Source organism: Lissotriton vulgaris, chromosome 2_1 (assembly GCF_964263255.1).
Source record: "Lissotriton vulgaris chromosome 2_1, aLisVul1.2, whole genome shotgun sequence".
Taxonomy (NCBI): domain Eukaryota; kingdom Metazoa; phylum Chordata; class Amphibia; order Caudata; family Salamandridae; genus Lissotriton; species Lissotriton vulgaris.
In genome coordinates this window covers 1190587449-1190612668 of record NC_141687.1, presented here as the reverse complement: position 1 = coordinate 1190612668, position 25220 = coordinate 1190587449, and the positions used below count along the sequence as shown (strand labels likewise).

Below are 25220 nucleotides of genomic sequence, written 5' to 3'. Positions count from 1 at the left end.
ACCCCACATATGCACTAGAGAGGCACACAATGACTAATCAACCGTATAATTACTATCTCTATGGGGGCAAAGGGAGCGGGAGACTCCTGCCGGCTACCAGGCTTACCCTGACGGTTTGGAACAAGGCAACAAAGACCATAGGCTGGGAAAAGAAGCCCACTAGACAGACGCCGCTATGGCAATGTGCGTGGCTGCGAGAACTGAATAAATTGAAGGGGTTCAAAAGGTGGGATGATATAGGGATCTCCACGCTAAGCGATGTGATGGCTAAAGGGGAACTTAAATCATTCCCGGCCTTAAGGGTGGAATTCGGTCTGCACCGCTCCCAATACTTTAAATATGTACAATTGAGACACGCCTGGCGGGCAGAAGGGATCCTATTGGACACACTCCCTGAATACGCACCCTTAGAGGGACGCCTCCTACAGGAACTCATTCAGGAAAGGGCGGTATCACTCACATATTGGACACTTATGAATAACATGCCGGAGGACTTGGGTACACTTCGAAGCAGATGGGAGGGGGGATGTGGGAGAAATGGATATGGTGGACTGGGAAACAGTGTTAATGCATCCGAGAGAGGTAGCTATTAAATCCCGGTTGCGGCTCATCCAATTTAACATCCTCCATAGGACCTATTTTGATAGGGTACGCTTACATAGAATGGGGAGAGCCAACGACCAGGCTTGCTTGAGATGTGGCCGAGAGAAGGGGAATTTCTACCATAAAATATGGTCATGCCCGATAATCCAAGCTTACTGGACTGAAGTCCTGAGTGAATTGGGGGAGGTGCTGGAGACGCCCTTGCCACTGGACCCTAAACTAGCCCTGTTGGGTATGACCAATGATGTGGATCTCCCACACCCGCTCTTGATCTTCCTGGTCCTGGCGTTAGTGGTGGCCAAGAGAGACGTGGCAAGGAAGTGGGGGGCAGCCTCGCCATCGCAGTTGGAGGAATGGTGGAGGGGGATGGATTTATACATGGCAGCGGAAAGGGTCACGTACAAAGCTAGGGGGTGCCCCAAGAAATTTGGCAGAGTCTGGAGTAAATGGCGGAAATATCATGGACTCGACGGGGGACTTTGAAAGATACGAGAATGGGCATAGGCACTCCAGCGGGTAGTCTGATGTGGCAATACAGACTTGGGCTCGAGACTGGTTCTAAACCCTCTTCTTGCAGTTTGAACGTGTTAGAATCCAAAACAATTTTTCTACTAGGATCTTGAGGTTGGCCCTTAGTGATGGCTATTATTTAATATTTTGGCTAAAACTACCAGTGTATGATCAGAGTTGTCCGTCGTTTTCCAACAGTTTTAGAATGGAGTCCAAAATCGGCTGCAAAACATGCATGTCTTCTGATAGCTGGATATAGTCTCCAAGGAGGTGAAAGGGATTATTCACTGGAAAATCAGAAGTATTCGACAGTTCATCAGTGTACAGGAAGCCTTCACTTGGAGAGCTGTTAAAGAGCTCCAAAGTCTCTTTTGCATCTTCTTTAGCAGTTGAGCAGACTAGGTGGCCTACATTAATATCTGGCAAAGTATACTCCAAAGGGTTCCTTATCAAGGTAGTTTCTCTGGGTGTATTAATGTGAATATGTAGGTGTTTTTGACAGTTGAGTAACAGTACCAGTACATTGCAGCATCATATTAGTGGAATGTAAATTTTCTTGAATAAATAATCATTTTCCACCCATTTTATCATAAGTCAGAGGGAGTGTACTCATTTTTACTTTGCTTAATTTGGGAAAAATGTAGGAATACATTAAGCTTTCCAGTGAACCTATATGCAGAGATGTTTTCCCTTCCTCCTTTTACCCTTTGGGGTAAGTATTTCCGTTTTCAGTAGAATAGCCCTGCCTTTTGATTGTATGCTATATTTTAAGTACATAATTAGTCCACTCCTTTCTAAAATGTTCTTGTGCGGGGTAATATGCTTTCAATTAAAAGGAGTAAATTCTCAAAGGTCAGTTTTTTCCACAGTACATTTAACAGCTTACCTCCTCCCTGCAACATCTGCCGCCTTCTCGCAGCATCCCAGGATCAGTATATCATATTCCAATATGAACCTATCTTAATTTCCTTATATTTCATGACAGTCTCCTCCAAGTTGAGTTAAGCCCTCACAAAAAGGACAGTGCCTGTGGCCCTCTAGACAGCCCTGGCGTCCTGCCGTATGCCTACCTACATCTTCTCCTTGGCATGGGCTGGCACATAGGCAGAATGGCGCTTTTAGGGTGGGGACCAGCAGTGGAGTAAAGTGTGGAATATATAATCTCTATATCGACACTGAAGCATATGTTACTGTCAAAGTATGTGTAAATGAGGAGACAAACGGGCTACAGATAACCAATCCCTATACAATAGATAGGACAGCCAAATGAGCCTTTGCGAGCAGCCCGCACAGAACAAGCACTTACTTCATCAGAACAAAACGCACTTTGTGCCCACTCAGTAAAAAAAAAAGCCATGCAGCCAATTCTCAACAATTAGCCTTAAAATAGGAGATCTCCTCAAACAATCTGGTGATAACTTAGAGTAAATCTAAAATAGTCAGAACAACTAATACCACAACGCTCCATACCACTAAAATTGGGCAATCAATTGGCAGGCATTCTGTGAACGCACTGGCCAGCAGGCCGATGAACCGAGTTGATGCTGATGCAGACGTTCACTGCGACTTCATGAGGTGATTCTGTGAGTGCATGTGCATGGTAGGATGCAAGAGGACTAGACTGTGCTCCTTTTCATTTGTTGATTCCATTCATCAAACTGTAAAAATTGTTGCAACAGAAAAACACATAAGTGGATGGCAGCTCTCCTCCGAGATCGGGGAGCCTTTCCTGGTGTCCGGGACTAGGTGCCAAAAGAATTGTCCCCTTGTGGGGGGTATTGAAAATTGGGCAGGTGTTTTAAGCACAGAAGTGTTTACATGAGAAAAGTTAAATTAACTGATGCATACACATATGCACATCACACTTGGTAAGGTTATATTTGCTAGAGAGAACCCATCCATATAAATACCCATAATAACTATTTACTATTTAGTAACAAAATGCCCCTGGAACAGGTATCCTTCCAGTCTGTCTTACTGTCAGCAGGTTAAGCTTGGTAGTGTCTCACCTATACACAACTGTGAAGAAACTCATGGTCATTGGCTCAAATACTAAAGGGCACAATCGTCCCTTTATTTTTCTGAGGTCTATAACATGAATACAACCTATTTGGATAAAAGATGCACCTGATGCCATTTGGCAAGGGGTATTCTATACAAGATGACTACTAACTACTGAACCAATGGTTCAAACAGGCTCCATTTCGAAGATAATTCTTTTGAGATGGTGGTTTCTGCCCGTCTAATCCGCCCATATTTATTGGGTTTGATCGCCTGGTTTTAAACCTTTTACTGTGGGGGAGCATCATAACCTGTGACTCAGTCACGATAAACTCATAGTAAATGAACTGTGCATGTTTATTGCCACTGTCTGGCTTTTAGGATAAGGCTGTTGCGATGCAGAAAGGGTATGGTGCACTTTGCTGGTTACCTGTGAACGTGTGTGCAGACGTGTGAGGGCTACTCGTGTGAGACTCCTGTTGTGCGCAGCTCAGTAAATGCACACAGGTAGCCTGACACAGAAGGAACTCTGCAGGACTGGATATTGGCCTGGGGTAGACCTCATAATGTTAGTGTACACCTGCCTCATCTGCAGTGACACTTCATTATACAACTATGAGGAGGGTTTTCTTAGAATGCAGCTTTGCTTGCTTAGGCCTAGAGAGACCAGTGACACCTTGAATTGCAAGGTAACCTGTGTGGGAAATCAATTTTGCAAGTTCTAAAAAGATATCTGAATAGTTTATGGGTCATCCAAGAATGTCCTATTCCTCTAGCTTAGCTCAAGATCAGAGCCCAGGCCTTTTGACACCCTGCTGTGCTAAGTTATTTACATATATCTCCAGTTGTGGGAACAAATGCCTCCCCACACAAAGAAAGTAACTAACAATACTTTGCTCACCTCCTGAGGAGGAAAGGTGTAGGGTTGAAGGTCTGCATCAATTAATCAGCTGTCACACTGCACCAGTGATTGGCTTGCCCAAGCCCACTAACCAAAGGCGGGAGCCCAGACTGCTGCAGCCAACACAGGAGTGAGCTTCCTATGAGGATTTGTTGAAAAAGGCCCTGGCAGTGATGTCAGCGAGTGGCGCTGCTGAAACCCCCACAGCAGATGTAGCAAGTGACTCCTGGGTGACGCCATTTTGAAATGTCCTAGCAGGCTGTGCATGAAGGTTGGGAGAGATGTGGCACCCAAGGATAGGCCAGAGGTGCCTCTCTGCAGGCACCTCCCGCCCCCACTTAAAAGGTCTTGCGCAAGGAAGAGAGCTCTCTCTTGGTTGTGGTTTTCTGCTGGACACTGGGATTGGAGACAGTGGCCCGTGGACAGTTGGCAGGAAGAACCCCCTGATGTCATCTGGACCAAGGACTGTAACTTCAGTTAACCCACTGGGTCTCTCCCCACGACCGGGTAAGCTAGTACCCTTACAACCCCCCCACCCCCGCCCTCCTCCGGAACAAGTTGGGAGAAAGACTGGGCTTCTGCAACATGGAGGAGAAAAGCTCCAGAGGAAACAAAGGGCAAAGGTTGGTGCAGGGATCCAATGGATACAGCCCCCTTCAAAGTGCTTCAGGTGGCTAGGGCTCGCCACCTGGAGCAAAATGACCCCAAAAGCATGCAAACCAGCCCAACGGGACGTCAGATATGAGCAGGGGAAGGATGTGATCTTTGAAAAAAAAAACTGTGCAACCTAAGAGCATGTGGAGCTCTGCTGCCTGGTGATTCATTGCCCCTGGGGTAGGCAGTCACCACACAAAGTACTTGCCATTTTATTCATGCTGGGAGGGGGCATGCTTGGGGCCCCTCCCCAGCGTCCAGTTGGCCAGGGGATCCCATCCCCCAGGCCGGTTTATTCATTGGGGGCCTGGGACCCCAACTCCGGCCCCCGATGACAGCTGCAATAGGGCTAAATGAACTTACCACTTCCCCTTTCAAATCTAATCCCATCATTCTTTTCCTACTCTAATTTATACTAAACACAAATATCTAGAGTACAAACTTAACAAAACTAATATAAAAAGAAAAGAAAAAAATGTACTCCTCTACTAACCTCTATATTCGTGGATCCCGGAGTAGCGTGCTACCTGCCGCAAAGTGCCTCAATGCCTCGCCAGAGGTAGTAAGCCCTATATAAATACAATTTATAATTACAATTAAAGACAGTGCTATGCCCTGTCCTCGTAGTTTACTGACAGTTCTATGCACTGTCCTCCTAGTTTGAATGAGGACTGTCTGTCTGTGTTATAATCGAGTGGGTATTTTCTTCAGTAGGCATGCAAGAAACACTTTGCATAGCTACAGGCTATTGTTGTCAGGTGGATTTCGGGAAGAATTGTCTGGATGGGTCCTAGGTATATGAGTACTATTGTCTGGCTAACTGTTACATACTTTTGCATGTGGAGTGTTGGGGTTATTTGAGTATCCATTTCCTATTGTATAATGCTCTTTATGTTTTGTTATGTTGTACCCTGGACTGTGAATGAAACAAAGAGGTCTCTGGGGTGTTTCTTCCAAAGATATCCTTGTGTTTGATTCATTGGGGTAGAAAAAATGGCCTGAGTGTTTGAACAGATTATATAGACCCAGCATTGAGAGCTATTGCTCAACTCTGCCACAGCTCTCTTGTTAAAATACATATTCTAAGGTTTTCTTATCATATGTCCTAAGTCTTACTATTTTGAAAGCAAGCCATCTTCTTCTTCGACAGGTGAAAAAGCATGTGCGCAGTTTCCACTCGGAGAAGATTTACCAGTGCACGGAATGCAAGAAAGGCTTCTGCCGACCTGACAAGCTTCGGCTCCACATGCTACGCCATTCAGATCGCAAGGACTTCCTCTGTTCCACGTGTGGCAAACAATTCAAGGTAAGCATATACAAGCCAACTGTGTGAGAAAGTGGCTCTATATATACTGGACCAGAAAAAGGTACAGTGTGTTTAGAGTCCACAAACCCCAGAGGTATAACAGAGGTTAAAGCCAGGGGTGACCTTACTCTCTAAAGTGGTAGCTTGGTCGAGCAGTATGGCAGTACCAGAGGACAGTGTAAAGCATTTGTTGTACACACTCAGTCAGCAAAAGGTTTCACACACTCAAGGACCTAACTCTAGGCCAATTGTTTTTATTTCAAAAGATATAGTTGTTGTATTTTTAGAACCAACAGGTATAAAAATGTACTTTTCTCGATATGAGTACTCTCATATAATTACTTTGCAAAGAGGCAATAAACTTTGTAAACACAATAGGTACAATGTTTGCAGTAGGCAACACAATTCTAAACATAATTTAACATTGAGCTCAACGGGTTTCCTACATAAATGCAGCTAGTTACTTTATCGATTACTTTTGTAGTCCCCGGACTGGATCCTATTTTCTGTCTTGGGGTCTAAGCTGGAAACAGTTTAGCAAAAAAACGATTTCGCTATTGCTATGATTTTTAAGAAATATAAAGCAATGTTATCCAATGGGAGGAAAATCAAGTTGCAGTTAAAGTACGTTCTCGTTACTTTTGTAGTCCAGGACTGGGCTCCTAGGGCCAGCACTGGGGCCTCTACATAAAACAAGTAAGCAATTACTTTTCAGTAGTAGGTACGATTTTTAAGGAATATTTGTCATTTTCAAAAGTAGACAGAAGAAATTTCACAGAAAAACAGTCAATGGTTTCCTATGGACGAAATTTAGATTACTAGTAACCACGGTTGTGATTACTTTTGCGGTTCAGTACTGGGCTAAAAGATACAGCACTGGCTTCTCTCCTGGTTACAGGTGAGTACTTCGGATTTCAATATTCGGCTGATTTTAGATGAATATTTTAACATTTCAAAACTTCACTCTTCGAAGAAATTTCACAGAAAAACAGTCAATGGTGTCCAATGGCAGAAATTTAGATTACTAGCAAACACGGTTGTGATTACTATTGCGGTTTATTTAATTTCATAAAACTTTATTCGGTTTTACATCAAGTAAACCATAAAAGTCATAATAAAAATATACGCAATCCTTGGATACACACATTAAAAATATAAAATTCATGTTTTCCGAAACATGAGTAAAATGCTACAGGTACAAAGTAAAATGTCAAAATCTCACTGGGTAAACACATAAAACACATATGTATAATAAAAGGTGCAACAACCCCCATGGTTGGCTAATATTCTGGACAGGCCCTGGTTCTCATCAATGATTTTAGGTACCCTACAATAAAAATAATGCACTCCGGTTTCAAGATCTGAAGGTACAAAAGAGCTTTACGCACCTGACTAAAATTAAGCCTCCTTAAGAGGGGGAGTAAAAAGTGTCTCTGGGGCACATCACAATATTTACAGCAGAACGTGAAGTGAAGCAGGTCCTGTGGAGACAGGTTGTCGCAGCCACAAGGTGCTAACACTTGACCTCTTCTGGTCCCTTAGGCACCGCGATCAAAAGATGAAAATGATCTAACCGGAGCCTGGTCAGTAAAAAACGCTCGTAGGTAGTCAGGGTCCCCGAGAGTTAGGGCTCTATTGATGGCTCCGTTATTAAGGTCAGGTATTTACGGACACTGGGTTTGCATAATTCCTGAGCGTCTCTTTCCAACCTCCTTCTAGAGAGGAATACAACGTCTTTTTTTGTTATGGTTAAGGGTTTAAGAAAGAGGTCAGGGCGTCCCAACTATGAAAGGCGACCTTTAATATACCATAGCCATGGGATTCAGGGCATGTGGTCCAGGGACATACAGTCCGTCATAATTTGCTGAGTTAGTTTTAGGTCGGCATTAAGCCAGCACTTAAGCCAAAAAACTAAAGGGCGCAGAGCGAGAATATCACATAAAAAGGGGATCCCCAATTCTTCATGGGCTATAAGGTTCGATAAGCCAGAAGGCATTTTAAAAATGTGTTTTCTACCACCTGCAAAGGGGCTGCCGTGGTGTATCCCCACACTTCACTACCATAACTTACGGTTGAAACGACCTTCACCTTGTAAATTTTCACTATCGCTGCAATTGGGCGCTTGCCCACCTTAGCGGCAAAGCTGAAAATTGCACCCACTGTCTGGTGAACTCCCCTCTTTTCCTTTGAATGAGAGGCCCCCATTTCAAGCGCTCATCCAGCAATACCCCTAGATATGAGAAGACAGGAGTTGTGGGAATCTTCTCGGAGCCTACTGAGAAACACAACTTTTTCATTTGTCGTGGCCCCACCTGCCTGATGGAAGATTTGGCATTGTTGATCTTTAGATCACGAGACCCCATAAAGTTCAGAAAGGCATCTAAGAGGCCTTTTGATGTTCTTGCTATCAGGACAGCCTCATCCGCATATAGGAGGACAGGGAGACCCCTGCAACCTACATGCGGGAAGTCAGCCCCTGTCGCTACCAGGGCTTCCTCCAAGTCGTTGATATATAGATTAAACAGGAAGGGTGCAAGGGTGCATCCCTGCCTCACCCCTCTCTCAATATCAAATGTCCTGGATACCCGGAGCTTTCTCTGTGCACATCCATCAGAAAGTCCACGGTAGGGGCCTCCACCCCCATGGCCCTCATGGACTGCCACAGCTTTACCCGATTAACGCAGTCAAACGCGGACGATAGGTCCATGAAGGCCATGTAGATCGTACCCGGGCGGCCATCGTGTACTTGCCAGGGATAAGATACAAATTTAGACATTGGGCCACCGTTGACTTTCCTGCCCTGAACCCATATTGGGTATCGGAGATGATGTTGCCTTCCTCTGCCCCTAATGATAGTCTTTCCAATAGGGCCCCTCCCATCACCTTAACCACAGAACCGATAAGAGAGATGGGACGATAACAATGGGTACTGTTGCGATCCCCTTTTTTAAATACTGGGACGACGGTAGAGATTGCCCAGGCGGCAGGACAGCCGTCTAAGGCCGCTGCATTTAAAAACGTTGTAATGATCGGGACCTAGAATGAGGGATCCGATTTGAAGAGGTCTGGCGGGAGGCCATCTGGTACCGGGGCCTTATTGCTCGTTAGGCCTGCAATACCAGCCTCTATCTCAGCCCTCTCAAATACCATGGGAGCAGTAGTTGGTTTATAAGGTGATTGAGCCGGGTTGCTCTTTTGGGCCTTGAACATTAGTTGGAAATGGGCAACCCATTCCTCTTCTGTTATGTGAGAGCCAATTGTATTACTGAGATCTTCCGGAAACAGTGGTCTGTTAGCAATGCCTCAGAACAGTGAGCCATTCCTCAGCGTGCTCGCCTCCACCAACTCCCTCCAAGTCTCCTTAATCGCACTTTTACGTTTGGCTAAGGCCAGGTCATATCCTTTCCGACAGTCCTGAATGTGGGTGGAATTCAGCGGAACAATTTTTAGTGCCTCCCTTAGCTTACGGGAGGCTTTTGAACAGGACGAGTCGAACCATCTAATGGAATTAGGAACCCTGTAAGCTGGAGCCCTCAGTAGCTCCTCGGCTTTACTTGTGATAGAGCAAAAAGCGTTCATAACATTCTCTGGCGAACTCTCCGGGTGGACACAGCGGGCAAGTTCATCTACGCCAGAGTCTCTTACCTCCCTGTAGAAGGCATCCGGGTCGATCTGGGACCACTTTAGCCGATGCCCACCATTTGTAGGTCTCATTATGCCCTTTGCTACCTCCCTGGGCTTACTAGAAAAAAGCAAGCCACAAAAATGTACACAGAGAGGGTTGTGGTCGCTGTAAACCTATGTTTTTGATGATAAACCTCTGAAAAAGAGACTGGGAGTTAGAGGAGACTAGAATGTGGTCTATAAAAGACCCCGCGCCTCTCCCTTTAAAAGTGGGAGTAAAGATTTTACTGTTTGGAGCGGAAAGGGACATCAATGAACACAGGTCGAATTCATTTATTAAGTTATTTAATTATTCCCTCTGTTAAGAGTGTATATAGTGAAACCCCTCCATTCTATGACATCCCATGTCACCCATGTTTGTTAACTTAGGGTCGCCACATGGGTGGATATTGAAATCTCCTGTTAACATCAGGGGGTGTGGATTTAAGTCGGACAGTTTCCTTATATAATGACTCAGTTGAAAAATGCTGCCCTCCCTTTTTCCATTTGGTGGATTGTAAAAGTTAATCAGAGTTAATCTGTGATCCCCCTTCTTAAAAGTAATAGCAAGCATATCTGGTGCGGTGGAGGGACAAATTTGTACCCGGCAGTCAATAGCCAAGGCGATATAGACAACTAAACCTCCTTTAGCTCTACCGCTAGTTGAAGGGGTTGCAGGGACAAAATGACCTTTAAACCCCTCCAAAAACAGATTACAATCCACTAACCAGGTCTCTTGCAGGCTAATAAATGATAATTGCCTAATAAACTTGTGCCACATAGGGTCGCTAAACTTATGTGCCAGGCCTGCTTTGTTCCAGGATATAATGTTACTGGACACCTCTGGGGTAGTCGACTCAGATTGTGGTGAGAAAGGGAAATCGAAGGGAAGGGCTTGGGCACAGTTATCATACTCTGGTCAGCCTTCTGTTGGCTCCACTGTTCAACAGCAGGCTCCTCTCTGATGTCCAGTCAATCGCACTCCTCCATCCCTGATAGCATAGAAAACCTATTGGCTAGTACTAGAGCAGGAGGTGCAACAACGTTTGGGTTAGGACCACGTAAGTTGTTTATCCTGGGAGGGGGCTGTAAAAATCCATGACTATTGCCTGCGTTGAATTTAAATGGCCATCTCTCTTGGGGTTGTTCCCTATCAATATTTCCCCTGTTATCCCTATGGTGTTCCTCTCTACAGAAGAAACCCAGCGGCAGTGCATAAATTAGAGAACCATGAGACAGTTGTCCTATATGTGCGGCACCTGATAAAATTCTTTCAGCCATGGCAGCCCTGTTAAAATTAACTATGACACAATCCCCTCCACCCACCTTGGGGGAGCAGCCAACCCATGCCACATGTAGTACCATGATGATGCTACGATCTAGTCCAGGACATGCAGCGATGTTATTGGTTAGCCAATGTAATACCTTGTTCTTCAGGTTGTTATGGTCTTCAAACATGCCAGGACGGAGCGGGGGGACATTGCCCCAGACAACCACATATGGTGTAGATTCTGGTGGAAGATGGATAGTCGGGAGGTTCTGACATGCTTCCTCGAAGGGCACGTTGTTACCCTCCAACTGGCCTGCTGTACTTTGGTCAACCTGCTTATATGGAGCCGCTACCTGGGGTTCACTGAGTGTGGGAGCGCCCCGTGATCCGTTGGTTCCCCCTTTCACTGGCTGTACTGGTTGGTACTGTGCCAGTGGAAAGTCTGCATGAGATTTGGATGAATTTGTAATGGTGCTTATGCTCTGGTTGGCTTCTAGGTCAGGTGCACTTGTTAACCTACGGTTTTTACAGCAGTCCCAATTACCCCCACCCCCTCCCCGCAAGATTAACCTCAATTGCTGACAACCTTTCCAAAATGCTAGTAATGTGGTCATTAAATCATTTAAAACCTTAATTGCCTTTGGGTCCAGATTTAGATTTAAGGGTGCCAACTTGGACACCGAGGGATTAACTGGGGGTTTGGTGACTGGGGTCAGCTTAGTTCTTTTGGTCTTTTGGCTCTACTCCCAATGGTTTGACGTTTGCGTTTGATGCTCCCCTGAGCAGTGGGTTCAGGGGGCTGAAGGAACTAGGTGGTTATTTTAGGACTCGTGCTTTAGAGCTATCATTCCCTAAAGGTAAGACTGGGCTTCCGGTATCGCTGAGTGAGGAACTTCGTTAGCAGGTGGTGAGCCTTCAATTATCTCAGGAGCAGTAAACGACCCCTGGGAATTATCAGGACAAGTTACAGACAGTTCAGTTCAGTTTGCGGTTCAGTACTGGGCTACAAGGTACAGTACTGGCTTCTCTCCTGATCACATATGAGTAGTTCGAAATTCGGTATTCGGCTGATTTTAGACGAATATTTTAAAGTTTCAAAACTTTACACTTAGAAGATTTTTCGAGTCAAACCAGTCCATGTTATCCTGTGGTAGGAAAGGGAGTCATCGGTTTTCAGGTGAGTACTCAACTGGTGAAGTTAAGGTTCTGGGCATAGACTCAGGGGTCCCCCGGGGTCAGGTAGGTACAATTAGTACACCCTCAGTGGCACAGGGGCGGCCGGGTGCAGAGGTAGTTAGGCCCAATGTTATCCAATGAGAGGCAGGGGGCCTTCGGTTGGTGGCTGTTGGCTAGCAGGCCACGCGGCTTTGGGAGCTGGGCTCCTGGTCACTTGCTCAGGGCAAATGGGGAAGTAGAATAGGGTACTGGTTGCACTGCCAGTGGGCACTCGGGCGGTTGGGTGCAGGGTGCTTTTGAGCTGTCGGGCGCTCATTGTTATTCAATGAGGATCTTTCAAAGGGAACAAAAGCTGCAGGCTCGGGGACGGTGGATCTTCGGGAGCGATCAACACTTCGAGGGGTAAGTTGGGATCTTGGAGGATAGGTTGGCACCCAGGAGTTGGACACAGGGGGCCGTGGGGCGCCGGGTGCAGGGGTGTCTTTTGAGGTCAGGAAATCTTACCCCCTGCTGGTCGCGGTCCGAGGGGTCCTTTGTCCTGAGGCTGCAGGCGTTGTCAGGGTCGTCGAGGAGGGTCCTTGGGCACTGGATTTAGATTCAGAATCGCTGGGGGGACGTCTCAGGGTCTTGGTTCCCTCCAGCACAGGCCAGGCTTGGCAAGTGTAGAGTGTGCAGGGTTTGCGGTTCCGGTCTGATGTCAGGGCTTGTTTACTTGCTTTGAGCAGTACCACTGCTCGTGGGAGACCCAGGTAGTCAGAGTCACAAGGCAGTCAGGTCCTCTGGAGTTTTTGAGGTTGCTGATCACTGGAGACGCTGGGGATCAGCAGGAGCAGGTTCGAGGGTCCACAGGCCGGTAGGGCTGGGGCCAAATCAGTTGGTGTCTTCCTCTTTTTAGCAGCTGCACAGCAGGTCTTCTTGCTTCTTGTTCTTCTTTCTTGTTTCGTATCTGGATCTAAGGAAGCCCCTAAATACCGAAGTTAGGGGTGTTACAGGTAGGGCAAGGACAGGGACCAATAGGTCCCTGTCCTGGGGTGGGTACACCCCCTAGCCTGCTCCTCTCCTGTGGGAGGGGGCAGGAGCCTAGCTGTGATTGGGCAGGGCTCCCCATCTTCAAGATGGCCGGAGCCCGGGGTCGTGCTTCACCTCGTCTCCCCCACCTGAGGGGTGGGGTTGGCACAGGCTGGCACACCCCCCTTCCTGACGTAGTTTTCCCCGCCAGTCTTCCCACCAGAGTGGGGGCCAGTTGCTGGGTACAGCAAATGGTCTGGAGAAGCTCAAAGAGGCGGCATGCCTTTGAAGCTTCCCCCTGCCCATCCTGTGGGGGGAGACCTATCACCTCGCCCAGGATGTGCATTGTTGCAGGCCCAGGAGAGTGGGGGGCTCTCCACCCAGGGGTCCAGCAACATGTCTGCTGTGTGGCAGCCTCTGCAGCCACTCAGCCCAGACGTGGATTGTAGGTTAGGTTTCAAGGGGCATCTCTAAGATTCCCTCTGTAGTGCATTTTACATTGAATCCCACACTGGCATCAGTGTGGGTTTAATGTGCTGAGAAGTTTGATATCAAACTTGTCAGAGTTCAGTGTAGCCATTATGGTGCTGTGGAGTTCATAATGACAACCTCCCAGCACCATATAGTATTAATGGCATCACTGTACTTACAGTACCCAGGAATGGCCCTGGGTACTGTAGGAGCACAGGGCTCATGCACATGTGCCCACACCACTGGCATAGGGCACCCAGCTAGAGGGGTGGCTGATGTATGCCAGGGCAGTGGGGTTGTGGGCATGGCACACAGGGATGTGTGCCATGTCGACTCTTTGTTTAGTTCTGTACCTAGACACTCAGCCTGCAAAGACAGTGTGTGGGTGTCAAGGTACAGGGCCCCTAAGGGTGGCACAATAAGTGCTGCAGCTTTTATGGGTCTTCTCTGGTCACAATGCCCTGGGTACCTAGGGTACCATTTACTAGGGGCTGACATGTGACCAGAGATGCCAATTGGGTTTAGGCTTTAGTATAGTTTTTAGCAAAGGAACACAGGCCCTGGGTACCTGATTGGCAGAGACCCAGGGCACACCTAGGAAAAGTGCATCAGGTATCAGGCAAAAAGTGGAGGGTACTGCAACAGAAACTCACTTTCTCACAAACTGTCAGTAAAACATGCAATGTATACTTAAAGAGGAACAGCCACCCTTCCAAAAATAATGCATGATAAAGGCAATGGATCAGTATGTGCTCTATTTAGGTAATACGCAGTGCTTATGACTGGAGCACGTGTTTGGTGCTTTGCCATTGATGTTGCATTTCCTTTAGCTTGCGAGGTTTTGCGCAACAGAGGTATTCACTTTAAAAAAAAAGATCATTTTAGCTCTTTCTAAAGTGCTAGTGCAGAATGTTCTAGCGAACACCCAGATGGGTTGACATCAATGTCTGTGAGTTACTGAATTAGACCACTATTATAGAAAATAAAACTGGCATGTTCTGTACACAATGTTGAGTGATCTAAAAGCTTGTATTGAACTCTGTCCATATTAATGCACAGCCACGTCCTTAATTAATCTTCATATATTAGGTACCTTGTGACACCTTTCATATTGTATGTTAAAGAAATCCGGTAAAACTGCACACACTCTTCATTTCTCCAACTTCCTATGGATTTGTACACCAGAAGCAATGCTGAGAAGAACTCAATCACACTTCCATGACGAACAGAGTAGGCGTTGTCTCCCCTAAAACAGGGCTGTGACTCCATTAAGGAGTCGTTGTTTGGAAGGGATGTATTGTAGGTGTCTCTTCCAAATAGAGATTCTTTAGGATGTGTATCAGTTTGCCAACTCCTGAGTTGGGTTGGTAAGGAGTTCCAATGGGACCCCTTCAGCTTTGTGTATTAAAAAAAAGTTTATTAAGGAGTAGGCAAGTGCTAGACTTCTACCACGCAGGATATTTGTGTGTTCCACCATAAGGATAATCGCACTGACACTACACAGCAATGCAGTGTTGCAGGAGATATAGAGGCCATTGACATTAAAGATCACCAAACATCATTCTGAAGCATTTTCGTGCAAATTCTAATACCAGAGCAAAGCACGAGTGAGGCAGAGAGAGTTCTGAGTATTTTTGCCTTTATAGGCAACACCTAACCTTCTATATTAACATTTCTTGCAATTCTGTTTCAAAATATTGTAAGTCTATGAAAGATCCGGGTGAAGAGAAAAACATGTTCGATACCTACAATTTAAGTTCTCCAGCGTTTATCTGTTTCATGGGTTTATATGTGACCCAAATTCAAATAAAGAGAGCTTGTCATTTAACTTTGAATATGCATTCTCTGCCCTGTGCTATGAGAATCTTACCTGTTCCTCCTTGGTTAGCACATTGGGGTTCATTCAGTCATTGCTTGAGATGTAAGCAGCCCAAATAATCAGGCGAATGACATGCTGGAGTTTATATTTGTATAGTACTAGTAACTAGGAAAAATTCACTATTGCATATGGGTCTATGAAGGGTGCAAAACCTAGATAACTTTATTTACAGATACAACTTTTTCTTGTCTTAAGTTCCGTAAACGATAGCAGTACAGAAAACCTTTTTGCTTAGTTTCAGGAAGTGGAGAAAAGATAGTGAAAGAAAGTTTGTCACTTAAAGAGTTTGCACAACGCCCTGGCATGGGTAGCCCATAGAGACCTTGTTGTGGTAGTGTGAGACCTCATCGGACCTCACATGTGAGTAGTTGACAAGCACTGGAACCATACCCAAGGGTGAACAGTATAACCAATTTGTTAGCAATTTGGGTATTTAGTTTGGGAGGGGGTAGGTAGAAAACCTCAAGTTATAGCCACAATCCTTGTCTGGGTCAACCCTGAAAGTCACCAAATTAACCTGATCTCAACTACCTGGTACCTGTGGCACAGAGCAGACCGGGTTAACTTTTAGGTATTTTGTAAAGTATTAATACCATACCAAAAGAGTGATGCAGTCGAAATGCAAAACAATAAAAATCCCCACATGAATTAGAGTAAAATTTTGTTAGCAAAATGACACCAGAATGACAAAAATTCAATAATGGCAACCATAAATATGGATTTTTCAATGGTCGTGGTAGAACAGAACCTAGGCACAATTTAACGCTGAACGCAATGGAGCACGGGTCGGATGAACTTACCTGGTTTGTACTGGTCAAAGATTTTACCTTCTGGCTTTAGTCCTTTAAGCCCCACCACAGGATTAGATCTCTAAAGCTCCCATAACCTCGGGGGAAGGCACTTGGACACTCACAGCGTGGCATTCAGAGCCCATTCCAGACAAAGTTGCCACTGATCAGCTGGGCCATTCAAGGAATGTCGTTTGCAGCTTTTTGTATCCACTTTGCTAGTAAAGTCTGTTTTTCTCTTCGTATCTCTGTCTCTATCGCATTGTTTATAAAATGACTGCTTCCTTTACAGTATGAACTAAGTATGTATTTTATTGACTATTGAAGTAAATCTGGTATGTTCTGAAGTAATCCTGCCTCTTGTTTGAATCATTTTCCCTTATCCTTTTCTGGTTTCTTATTTAAAAAAGAGAAAGGACAAATTGAGAGAGCATATGCAAAGAATGCACAACCCCGAGCGGGAAGCCAGAAAGGCGGATCGCATTAGCCGCTCCAAGGCTTTCAAACCTCGACTCATCTCTACTGACTATGAGAGCTTCATGTTCAAGTGTCGGATGTGTATGATGGGCTTCCGAAGGCGGGGCATGCTGGTGAGTCTCAGAAACCTTTTCCATTGATGTAATTGGGAATGAGTGAGCCACAAAAAGATATGCATCCATCTGGGTAGGTTAGTGAGTGACTTGGAACCGATGTGAGCGATTCCCTGCTGTCTAAGTATGTTCAGTGTGAAGTAATCCATGGTAGTCAACGATTCTTTACCTTTCTATTTTTGAGTGTGATTAGTGATCAGACAATTTTACACCTGTTTGCTTTCAAAACTGCACTGAGATTAAGATATGTATCGCGTCTATCGGCTGCTTCGGAACTTCTTTCCAGATTTTAGTAAGGGTGGTTTGTGCTACAAAGTCGAACCAGAACCTAGCCAGTTAAGGAATTTTCTACAATCTTCAGCGTTGTTGTCAGGTGAGCTATGAGTCTGTAATGTTGAATCTTTTCATTCAGGAGGCAGATTTCAGGTTCGCCGAGAGTATTCTAAGTGACAGGTGATGATAGAAAATTATCCAATTTGGAAGGTTTTGGGTTTTGCAAGTAGAGTGGAAAGATTGTAGAAAGATTTGAATCCATGTCTTAGTAACTTGTGTACGGATATTCTTTACGGTGTGTAGAGGTTTTCTTGAGTCTTGTTCAAGGGCATAAAAATCCAACAAAAGTAATTAGGCTAAAGTGAGCATAATTTTGATTTTGTATGAATCTCTAGTTGTAGTCAGAGGATTAAGGGAGAATGAGGTCAAAGTGGAAGGAGATGGAAGGCCTGTGAATGATTAATGATTAGAATTTCAAACTTGGTTGTTTAAGCATCATGCAACTCTTAGTCATCCTGTAGTATTTGGTGAAACATCCTTCAGCAGTATGTGACTTTAAAGCAGTAAGTGTGGAGAGAAGGATTTTGATTTCATACAAAAGTGGTAATGCAGTAAGCCTAATGTGGAGATGTTTTTAAGACTGGGTTTGTGTAGGGAGATTAGGAGTAGACCATGGACAGAGCTATGTGATACACCTGCTGATAGCAAAGGTGTGAGCGGTCAATGAATGTCTTTGAAGAAAGTAGCCATTTTTTATAATGCAGTGCTTAGACTATGGTGATGCTTAAAAATAAGTCTTTACATATCATCTGTTGTTTTCTCTGTGTAGCATGATCTGTGTGAGACCAGACACCAGTTTTGGCAATTCTTCGCTATAGTCATTTGCCATTTATGTATCCCTTCTTGCAGGTTAATCATTTGTCGAAACGCCATCCAGAAATGAAGATTGAGGAAGTTCCTGAGCTGACTCTGCCTATCATCAAACCAAACCGAGATTACTTCTGCCAGTACTGTGATAAGGTGCACAATCAAATGTCTGCCACCATGCTGTCTACAAACAGTACCCTTTTCCAGTCTGATATGGAAGTTCCACTCTCCCTATTGTCAATGATTATACGAATTACTCCCCAAAAATTTTCACCTAGGATACCCTAAAGCTATTTTACCCCTGCTGAAGATATTTAATGTCCTTCTTTGTTGAGAATCTCATGTTCATCTGGTGCCAAAGATCCTCCATTCACCCTGTACCAAAAAAGCCCCATTTCAACACCCATTTTAACAAATGGTGAAGTACACCAAAGTAAGCCTCCACCAAAGATCACCAGTTTCACCTTTATTAGGATTATTTGTTTAGTTATTTGGTATATTTCACCCAGTGTTAGTATCCTCCATTTCACTTTGCTCAAAGGATCCCCATTTCACCATGCGCTAATACATTCCCACTACTACACTTTTCCTCAATTACACTTTTAGGCATTTGTCAAGCATTCACCATGTTATTCTTTCATAGAACCACACATACATCTTCTGCAAATGCTTGCCCGTATCGCCGCTTGTCATGGAACTACAATTTGAACATGCACAGAGTATCACTATTTACGTTTGTGCAATAAATCCCCATAGCTTCCTCAACCTTGAGATTTTCATTATTATTGATAAATATCACTGCATCTCAGCTTGTGCACATGATACTGGGACCTTTTTCAAAGAGTTTTTTTTCTTTCCAAAATATTCACAAACATGTGACTATTTTTAGTAACCCTAGCTTAAATAGACACCTGAGCAGAGGAAGACTACTTTGTAAAAATGAAATCAATGTAATTGGTTACTTGAAGCCCAACAATCACTGATAATGAATTTGACACTGTCTCTGTAAGCTGCTGTTTAGTCCTATATTGTAATGTGGTTCTAGTTCTCAATTAATTCCTTTGCTCTGTAGAGCAATGATCCTTAACAACTGGTATTTGGCCTTTCAAGAGAGCATGCCATAAAAGCTTGACAACTTAAAATTCACAAATTCTACAAGTCTTGGCACACAATCAACTTTATGTGCAGTCAGGTGGAAGTCTTTGAAAAATAGGTCTTTTATTTATGTTTCATAAGTCAACGCCCCTTATTTTATACAAAAACATACAACCTAAAATTAAAAGAAAGGGATGGATTTATGATACTAATATATTCTTTTTCAGAAGTTTTGATGTCTGTTTAACATGGCCAACCAGGCTTTGCTTATTGATGTGTGGGTGACTCAACAGCTTGGGGGGAGTCCTACTACATTTTGTACTGGTCTTTTTAGTAAATGTGTGTGTAGGAGACACTGTTATTCGATTTGGCCAGGCGTCCAAGATAAATCTTCTTGTGTTACCAAGCTTCATTGGACTGTATCTCGAAAATGGCCAGCTGTGTTTCAGATTTTCAATTGGAAAGGGTACCTATAGAAAATAGGCACCTACATGACCTGCTTGTTCACCAACTGCAACTGGGATCTAAAGTCAGGCTCTAACAATGACTTTAAACTAAAGTATGTCAGGGGCAGCCACGCAAAACATCCTAGCACACTGGAGGACCCCGCAGGCGCCCCCACACACAGGTTGGCTGCATAGGTTGTGGATGGTCCTCGGTATGGAGAAACTGTTGCTTGTGCTGGCAGGTAGTGGGGAGGAATTCCCGGAACTATGGCGTCCCTTTCTGACACTACTTACAGGGGATTTCAGAGAACTAAGTTGCCCACAATACCTGCGCATTCTGTGTCTGGCAAATACACCAATCCCAGAATTGAAGGCACCGGCGCGCCCGCGGAAAGCCATGTCTTGCTGACCCTTATATCTTCTCCTTTTTTCCTCCTTGTGGAGTCTTCCTTTTGATTTGTTGACAGGGGGGGAGGGTGGGGGCGGGGGGGGGGGGTCATGTTGATTTGTTTTGGGGTATTTTACAGGGCCTGCACGGCTAACCAGCTCCTAGCATGCACTGAGTAAGATTGTCTTTACTGAATTGGAGTCTTGATCGCGACGCCTGAAGTAGAGATTGAGGTCTTGTTGTCTTGTTGTCTTGTTTATCGCTGAAATTTCAATAAAGAGATTTAAACCATAAACTAAAGTATGTCAATATCCATAACTACAAAGATGTTCCAGAACCAGGCTGACTTGTTTCAGGCATTGAGTCACTCCTTTAAAAATTAGTGGGTAAGAAGAAACACATCTATGTCCCTCCCACGATGGAAATGGGTCTAACAAATTGTGCGAGATTCAATCTCACCAAAATGTAGTTCTGGTATGTCCTATTCAGACCCGCAACCTTCCTGCTGTTACAAAGTCAGTTGGAACCCAAATACAATGCAGGTTCCTCATTACATATGTTTTTAAAATTCTGGACCTGATCCTTGAACGCCTTGATCAGGCCCTGTGCCTCTCTGGCCTGTACACTCTCCTCCCTTGTCTTCTCTCGGACCTTGAGATACTGGGCCTTACCCTTGAACCTCTAGATCAGGATCTGCTCCTATCTGGCTTGTACAATTAACCTGTATTGCTTGTCTACCTTCATCTCACAGACCAGATGAGTGCTACCACTGCAGACATTTTTCTAGAAGAACCCTTAGAGAAAGGGAGAAAATCAAAGTACATGCTATGCAGGAGAGAGGAAAGGAATCAGCAAGTGGCAGAGAAGAACATCTCTCGAAGAAGCCCTCCTCTCAGGAAAGGTTGGAGCACAAAGACAAGGGTGAGAAGAGAAAACACTGGTCTCGTATGCCTTGGGGGGACAGATCGACGTTGAAAGTACCCTTGTGCTCTCCTTCAGCGTCGAAGTCGAGGTCCCATTCACCGGAGAAGCGAACGACTTCAGGTAGGAACTCCCATCACAGGCCAACGTCGACACCATCTCGTTGGCAGTCCAGTTCCGGCTCGCCTATGATGGCGGGAGACAGTCGCTCGACAGAACAGCCCACCTCTGAGAGGACCTGTGGGGACGTTAAAGATCCCACCAACGTCGAGAGTGGCACAAACATCGACGTCGAGCCAGACACCGAAGGGCTTGACGCCAGTAAGACGCAGTTATTCTCCGGCTGTGCATCATAGCAGGCGATCGCGGTCGAGGAGGTTGACGTCCCCTACGAGAAAGTCGCCGTCGAGGCACTCGGCGTCAAAGCATCCGTCACCGGGGAGGTCGACGTCGAGACCACTCAGATCGCCCTCTGGGCCTAGACAGTCACCGCGGAGAACATCGCAGTCCAGATCGATGTTGAGATCAACGTCAAGGAAGTCGCAGTCCAGTCACAGGTCCCCTCCTGCCAAGAGACATAGGGCGACGTCGCAAGACAAATCGACGCCGAAGGATGTCCATGTGGTAACCTCCAGGAGTGTTTCTTCTTCCCTGGAACTCCAGATAGTGCAAGTCACTCCTGAAACCTCGCCACCGGCTCCAGCCCCTCCAACTAACATCTCTTGGAGATGCCTGGGGAACAAAAGAGAGTGCAAGATTCGGAGAATATCAAGGTCGGCTCCTACTCCTAGCAGGTCCAGGTCTCCGATCATACAATTGGTTCACACGTCTGTGGGACTCGAGCCGCGTGCCACGCCTCAAAGGTCACCGACTTTGAGAAGGCGCAGGTCAAGATCTCCTAGGAGTTGTTCTTCAAGAACTCCCCACCGCTCTCCTAGAAAACTAAGCCACAGATCTTATTCGTGGTCCTCAGACTCCAGACCTTCAAAAGCAGACTACTCTCCAACTCTCTCTTCGTCACCACAGAGTAGGGTATCGCCCATTGATGACATTGTGACCTTCCATGAGGTCTTGTGTAGGGGGGCTTCAAAACTTAATATCAAGATGCCTGTCTCTTCCCCGTCCACATTGTTCATCTTCGAGACCCTTCATCACAGGTCTTCATCTAGGCCTCTGCTTCCCCTGGTGCCGGGACTGCTAGAGCTTGCTCTTCAGAAATTCCTGACTCCAGCGTCGGTGGGAACAGCCCTGTGGCAGATCACCACGAAGTACAAGGTTCCCGAGCAGGACCCACTTTTTCTGAGAGCAGACCCTCGTCCTGACGTGGTCATCATGTCAGCAGCATGTAAGAACCAGATGGGGGCAGCTTCATCTGTGGTAGCTCCGGATAAAGACAGTAGGGCCATGGACTCCATCGGCAAGAGGATGTGTAATACATCCGCATCCTATATGAAAGTAGCAAGTGCCTCAGCATTACTGGGTCAATATGACCGTTCTCTGTGGGTCTCTCTCTCATGCTTCACAGAGAAGCTACCGGAGGAAGACAGGCAGGACTTCCAGGAGATTCTCCAGGAAGGGGGTCTGGTGGCCAATCCGGTCATCATTGGGGCAAGGGATGCCTCTGATCTCGCTGCCCATGGGTATTCATGTGGGATCTGTGCCCACTGCTCTTCCTGGCTGAGACTGACGGGTTTGAAGCCAGAGAACCAACATGAAATCCTCAATCTCCCCTTCAATGGGACATCGCTCTTCAGCGCTCATGCTGATGACAAAATGTCTAGAATGAAGACCAAACTAGACACCTTGAAGGCGGTTGGTCTGGAGAAGAAGAAAGACTTCAGACAACGCTACCGTCCCTATGACCGATGACAATACCATCAGAGGGTTCAAACTCCTCAGTGGTCTTCCCAGCAACATCAGGGAAGATCCCATTCAAACCAGTGTCGTCTCGGTAGAGGTGGAGGCTCCAGACAGTCCACACCTGCTGCCAAGCAACAACAGAAGCAGTGAGCTCTTGCTTCCCCTAGCTCCATTACCCACTCCGGTGGGGGGAAGTATCCGTTTTCATTTGGAAGAGTGGACCAAAATAACACTAGACAAGTGGGTGCTCAATATTGTGAGGCTTGGCTACTCCATCAGATTCAAGTCCCCTCCACCTTCTGTTCCTCCTCGAAAAACTGTAATCCATTGAGAGAGGAGGTATCCGCTCTACTCCTAAAGGAGGCCATCAAGGAGGTTCCATGGCACCAGCGTTGACAGGGAATCTATTCCCGATACTTCTTGGTCCGAAAGAAAGGTCCAAACAAGGAGTTCAGGCCTATACTAGATCTCAGGCTTCTCAACAAGTTCATTCTGAGAGAGAGGTTCAGAATGCTGGCTTTACATCAAATAATCTTGCACTTACATCAAGGGGATTGGACGTGTTCTATATATCTTTAGGATGCCTATTTCCACATATCAATCTCTCAAAGGCATCAGACGTTTCTAAGATTTCAGATTCAGTCAGACCACTTCCAGTTCACGGTCCTGCCTTTCGGGCTGAAGTCTGCACCTCACACATTCTCGAAGTGCATGGCTGTAGTAGCTGCGTTCTTGAGGAAGAAGAAAATCTTTGTCTACCCTTACCTAGACGATTGGTTAATCAAAAGTGTGTCTCCAACTCTTCTGCAGAAAGACCTCGCTTGTTGCATTCAGCTACTGCATCAGTTAGGTCTGCACGTTAATTTTTAAAAAATCCATCCTTAATCCTACTCAGAGGTTACATTACCTGGGCGCAACTCTGGATACAGTAAACGCAAAAGTGTTTTCTTCGGAGGAGAGACTATCATCCATTCTCCACAAGTGTCAGACTCTCCTGAGGATACCTCATCACACGGCCAGACAGATTTCTTCTCTACTGGGTTTGATAGCCTTGTGCATTTTTCTGGTCCCAAATGCCAGACTTCACATGAGACCTCTGCATCAAACTCTGGCGGATCAATGGTCTCAAATCTCCAATCGCTGGGAGGTCACTGTAAGCTTGCCTCTGTCTGTCCAGCTCTCCATCAGATGATGGATGCAGCGATCTCATCTTCTGATAGGAGTTCCCTTTCACGAGGAGCTTCCCAAGCAAACTCTGGTGACGAACGTGTTCTTCAGGGATGGGGCGCTCACTTGGGGTCCCTACAGATACAGGGAATGTGGTCAGAAAGCGAACAGCTATACTGCATAAACATGCTGGAGCTCAGAGCGGTGCATCTGGCTCTCAAGGCGTTCTTTCCCTCCATCAAGTCGACTGCTTTGCTTGTTCAGACGGACAATACAACAACAATATATTACCTGATCAAGCGGGGGGCACCAGGTCCAGACCCCTGTCTCTGGAAATGCAGGCGATTTGGAAGTGGCTTCTGGCATGAGACATGAAGATCTCTGCAGTTCACCTACCAGGCATCCTCAACGTCCAAGTGGACGACCTAAGCAGGCATTTCACAGAATCGCACGACTGGGTGCGCAAGACATCTTTCGCAGCTGGGAAACACCAGACATAGATCTCTTCGTGGACGCAGAAAATGCAAAATGCTGCGTCTTCGCCTCAAGATACCCTCAACCAGGCTCCAAGGGGAATGCCTAGTTGATAGACTGGTCAGAGATATTACTCTATGCTTTTCCACCAGTCCCTCTCATTCCCCTGGTGATCAACAAACTGTACGAATCCAAGACCGAGATGATCCTGGTTGCACCAGAGTGGCCTCGCCAGTGGTGGTATTCGGACTTTCTTCATCTGTCCAAAGTACCACACAGGAGGTTACCATGTCATCCGGGTCTGCTGACCAAGACGGGCGGCAAGATGTTCCATCCCAATCTGCTTCCCTGAGGTTAGCAGCATGGCTCCTGAGTTCATCTAATATGGACATTTAGGTCTCTCCCAAGACTGCATGCAGATCTTGAAGGAGACACAGAGACCTTCTACGAGAAAGTCTTACGCTTTTAAGTGGAAGTGTTTTTACATGTGGTGTACTGCTGAGGGCCATAACCCTATTTCAAGTCAGGAACAGGTACTGTTACCCTACTTACTGTATTTGGCCAAAGCAGGTTTGCAATATTCCTCCATAAAGGTGCAACTGGCAGCTATTACAGCATATAGAAAGTCCCCCACTCAGGCTTCTTTCATTCAAATGTCAGTTGTTAAGGACTTCTTGGAGGATCTAAAAAAAAACTCTACCCAACCGTTAGGTCTCCATCCCCTTCCTGGGAGCTTAATGTGGTCCTCTCCTAGTTAATGGGTCCCCCATTCAAACCTATCCACAAAGCCTCCCTTCAACATCTTTCATGATAGACTGCATTTCTCATGACCATCACATCTGCTTGCAGGGTGAGCGAGATACAATCCTTGTGCTCTACAGAGCCTTATCTCGTTTTCTATGCAAATGG

At 45.8% G+C, this 25220-nt stretch overlaps 1 protein-coding gene across 2 annotated transcripts in view; it reads left to right on the top strand.

The window, feature by feature from the left end:
- Nucleotides 1-25220, top strand: part of PRDM10 (PR/SET domain 10) — a 1138198-nt gene that overhangs the window by 491790 nt on the left and 621188 nt on the right. For both annotated transcript variants that reach the window (XM_086956905.1, XM_086956904.1), the window contains exons 14-16: nt 5820-5975; nt 16641-16820; nt 18003-18113. In XM_086956905.1, coding sequence (XP_086813031.1) covers nt 5820-5975; nt 16641-16820; nt 18003-18113 — 447 coding nt within the window. The remainder of the gene's footprint in view (nt 1-5819; nt 5976-16640; nt 16821-18002; nt 18114-25220) is intronic.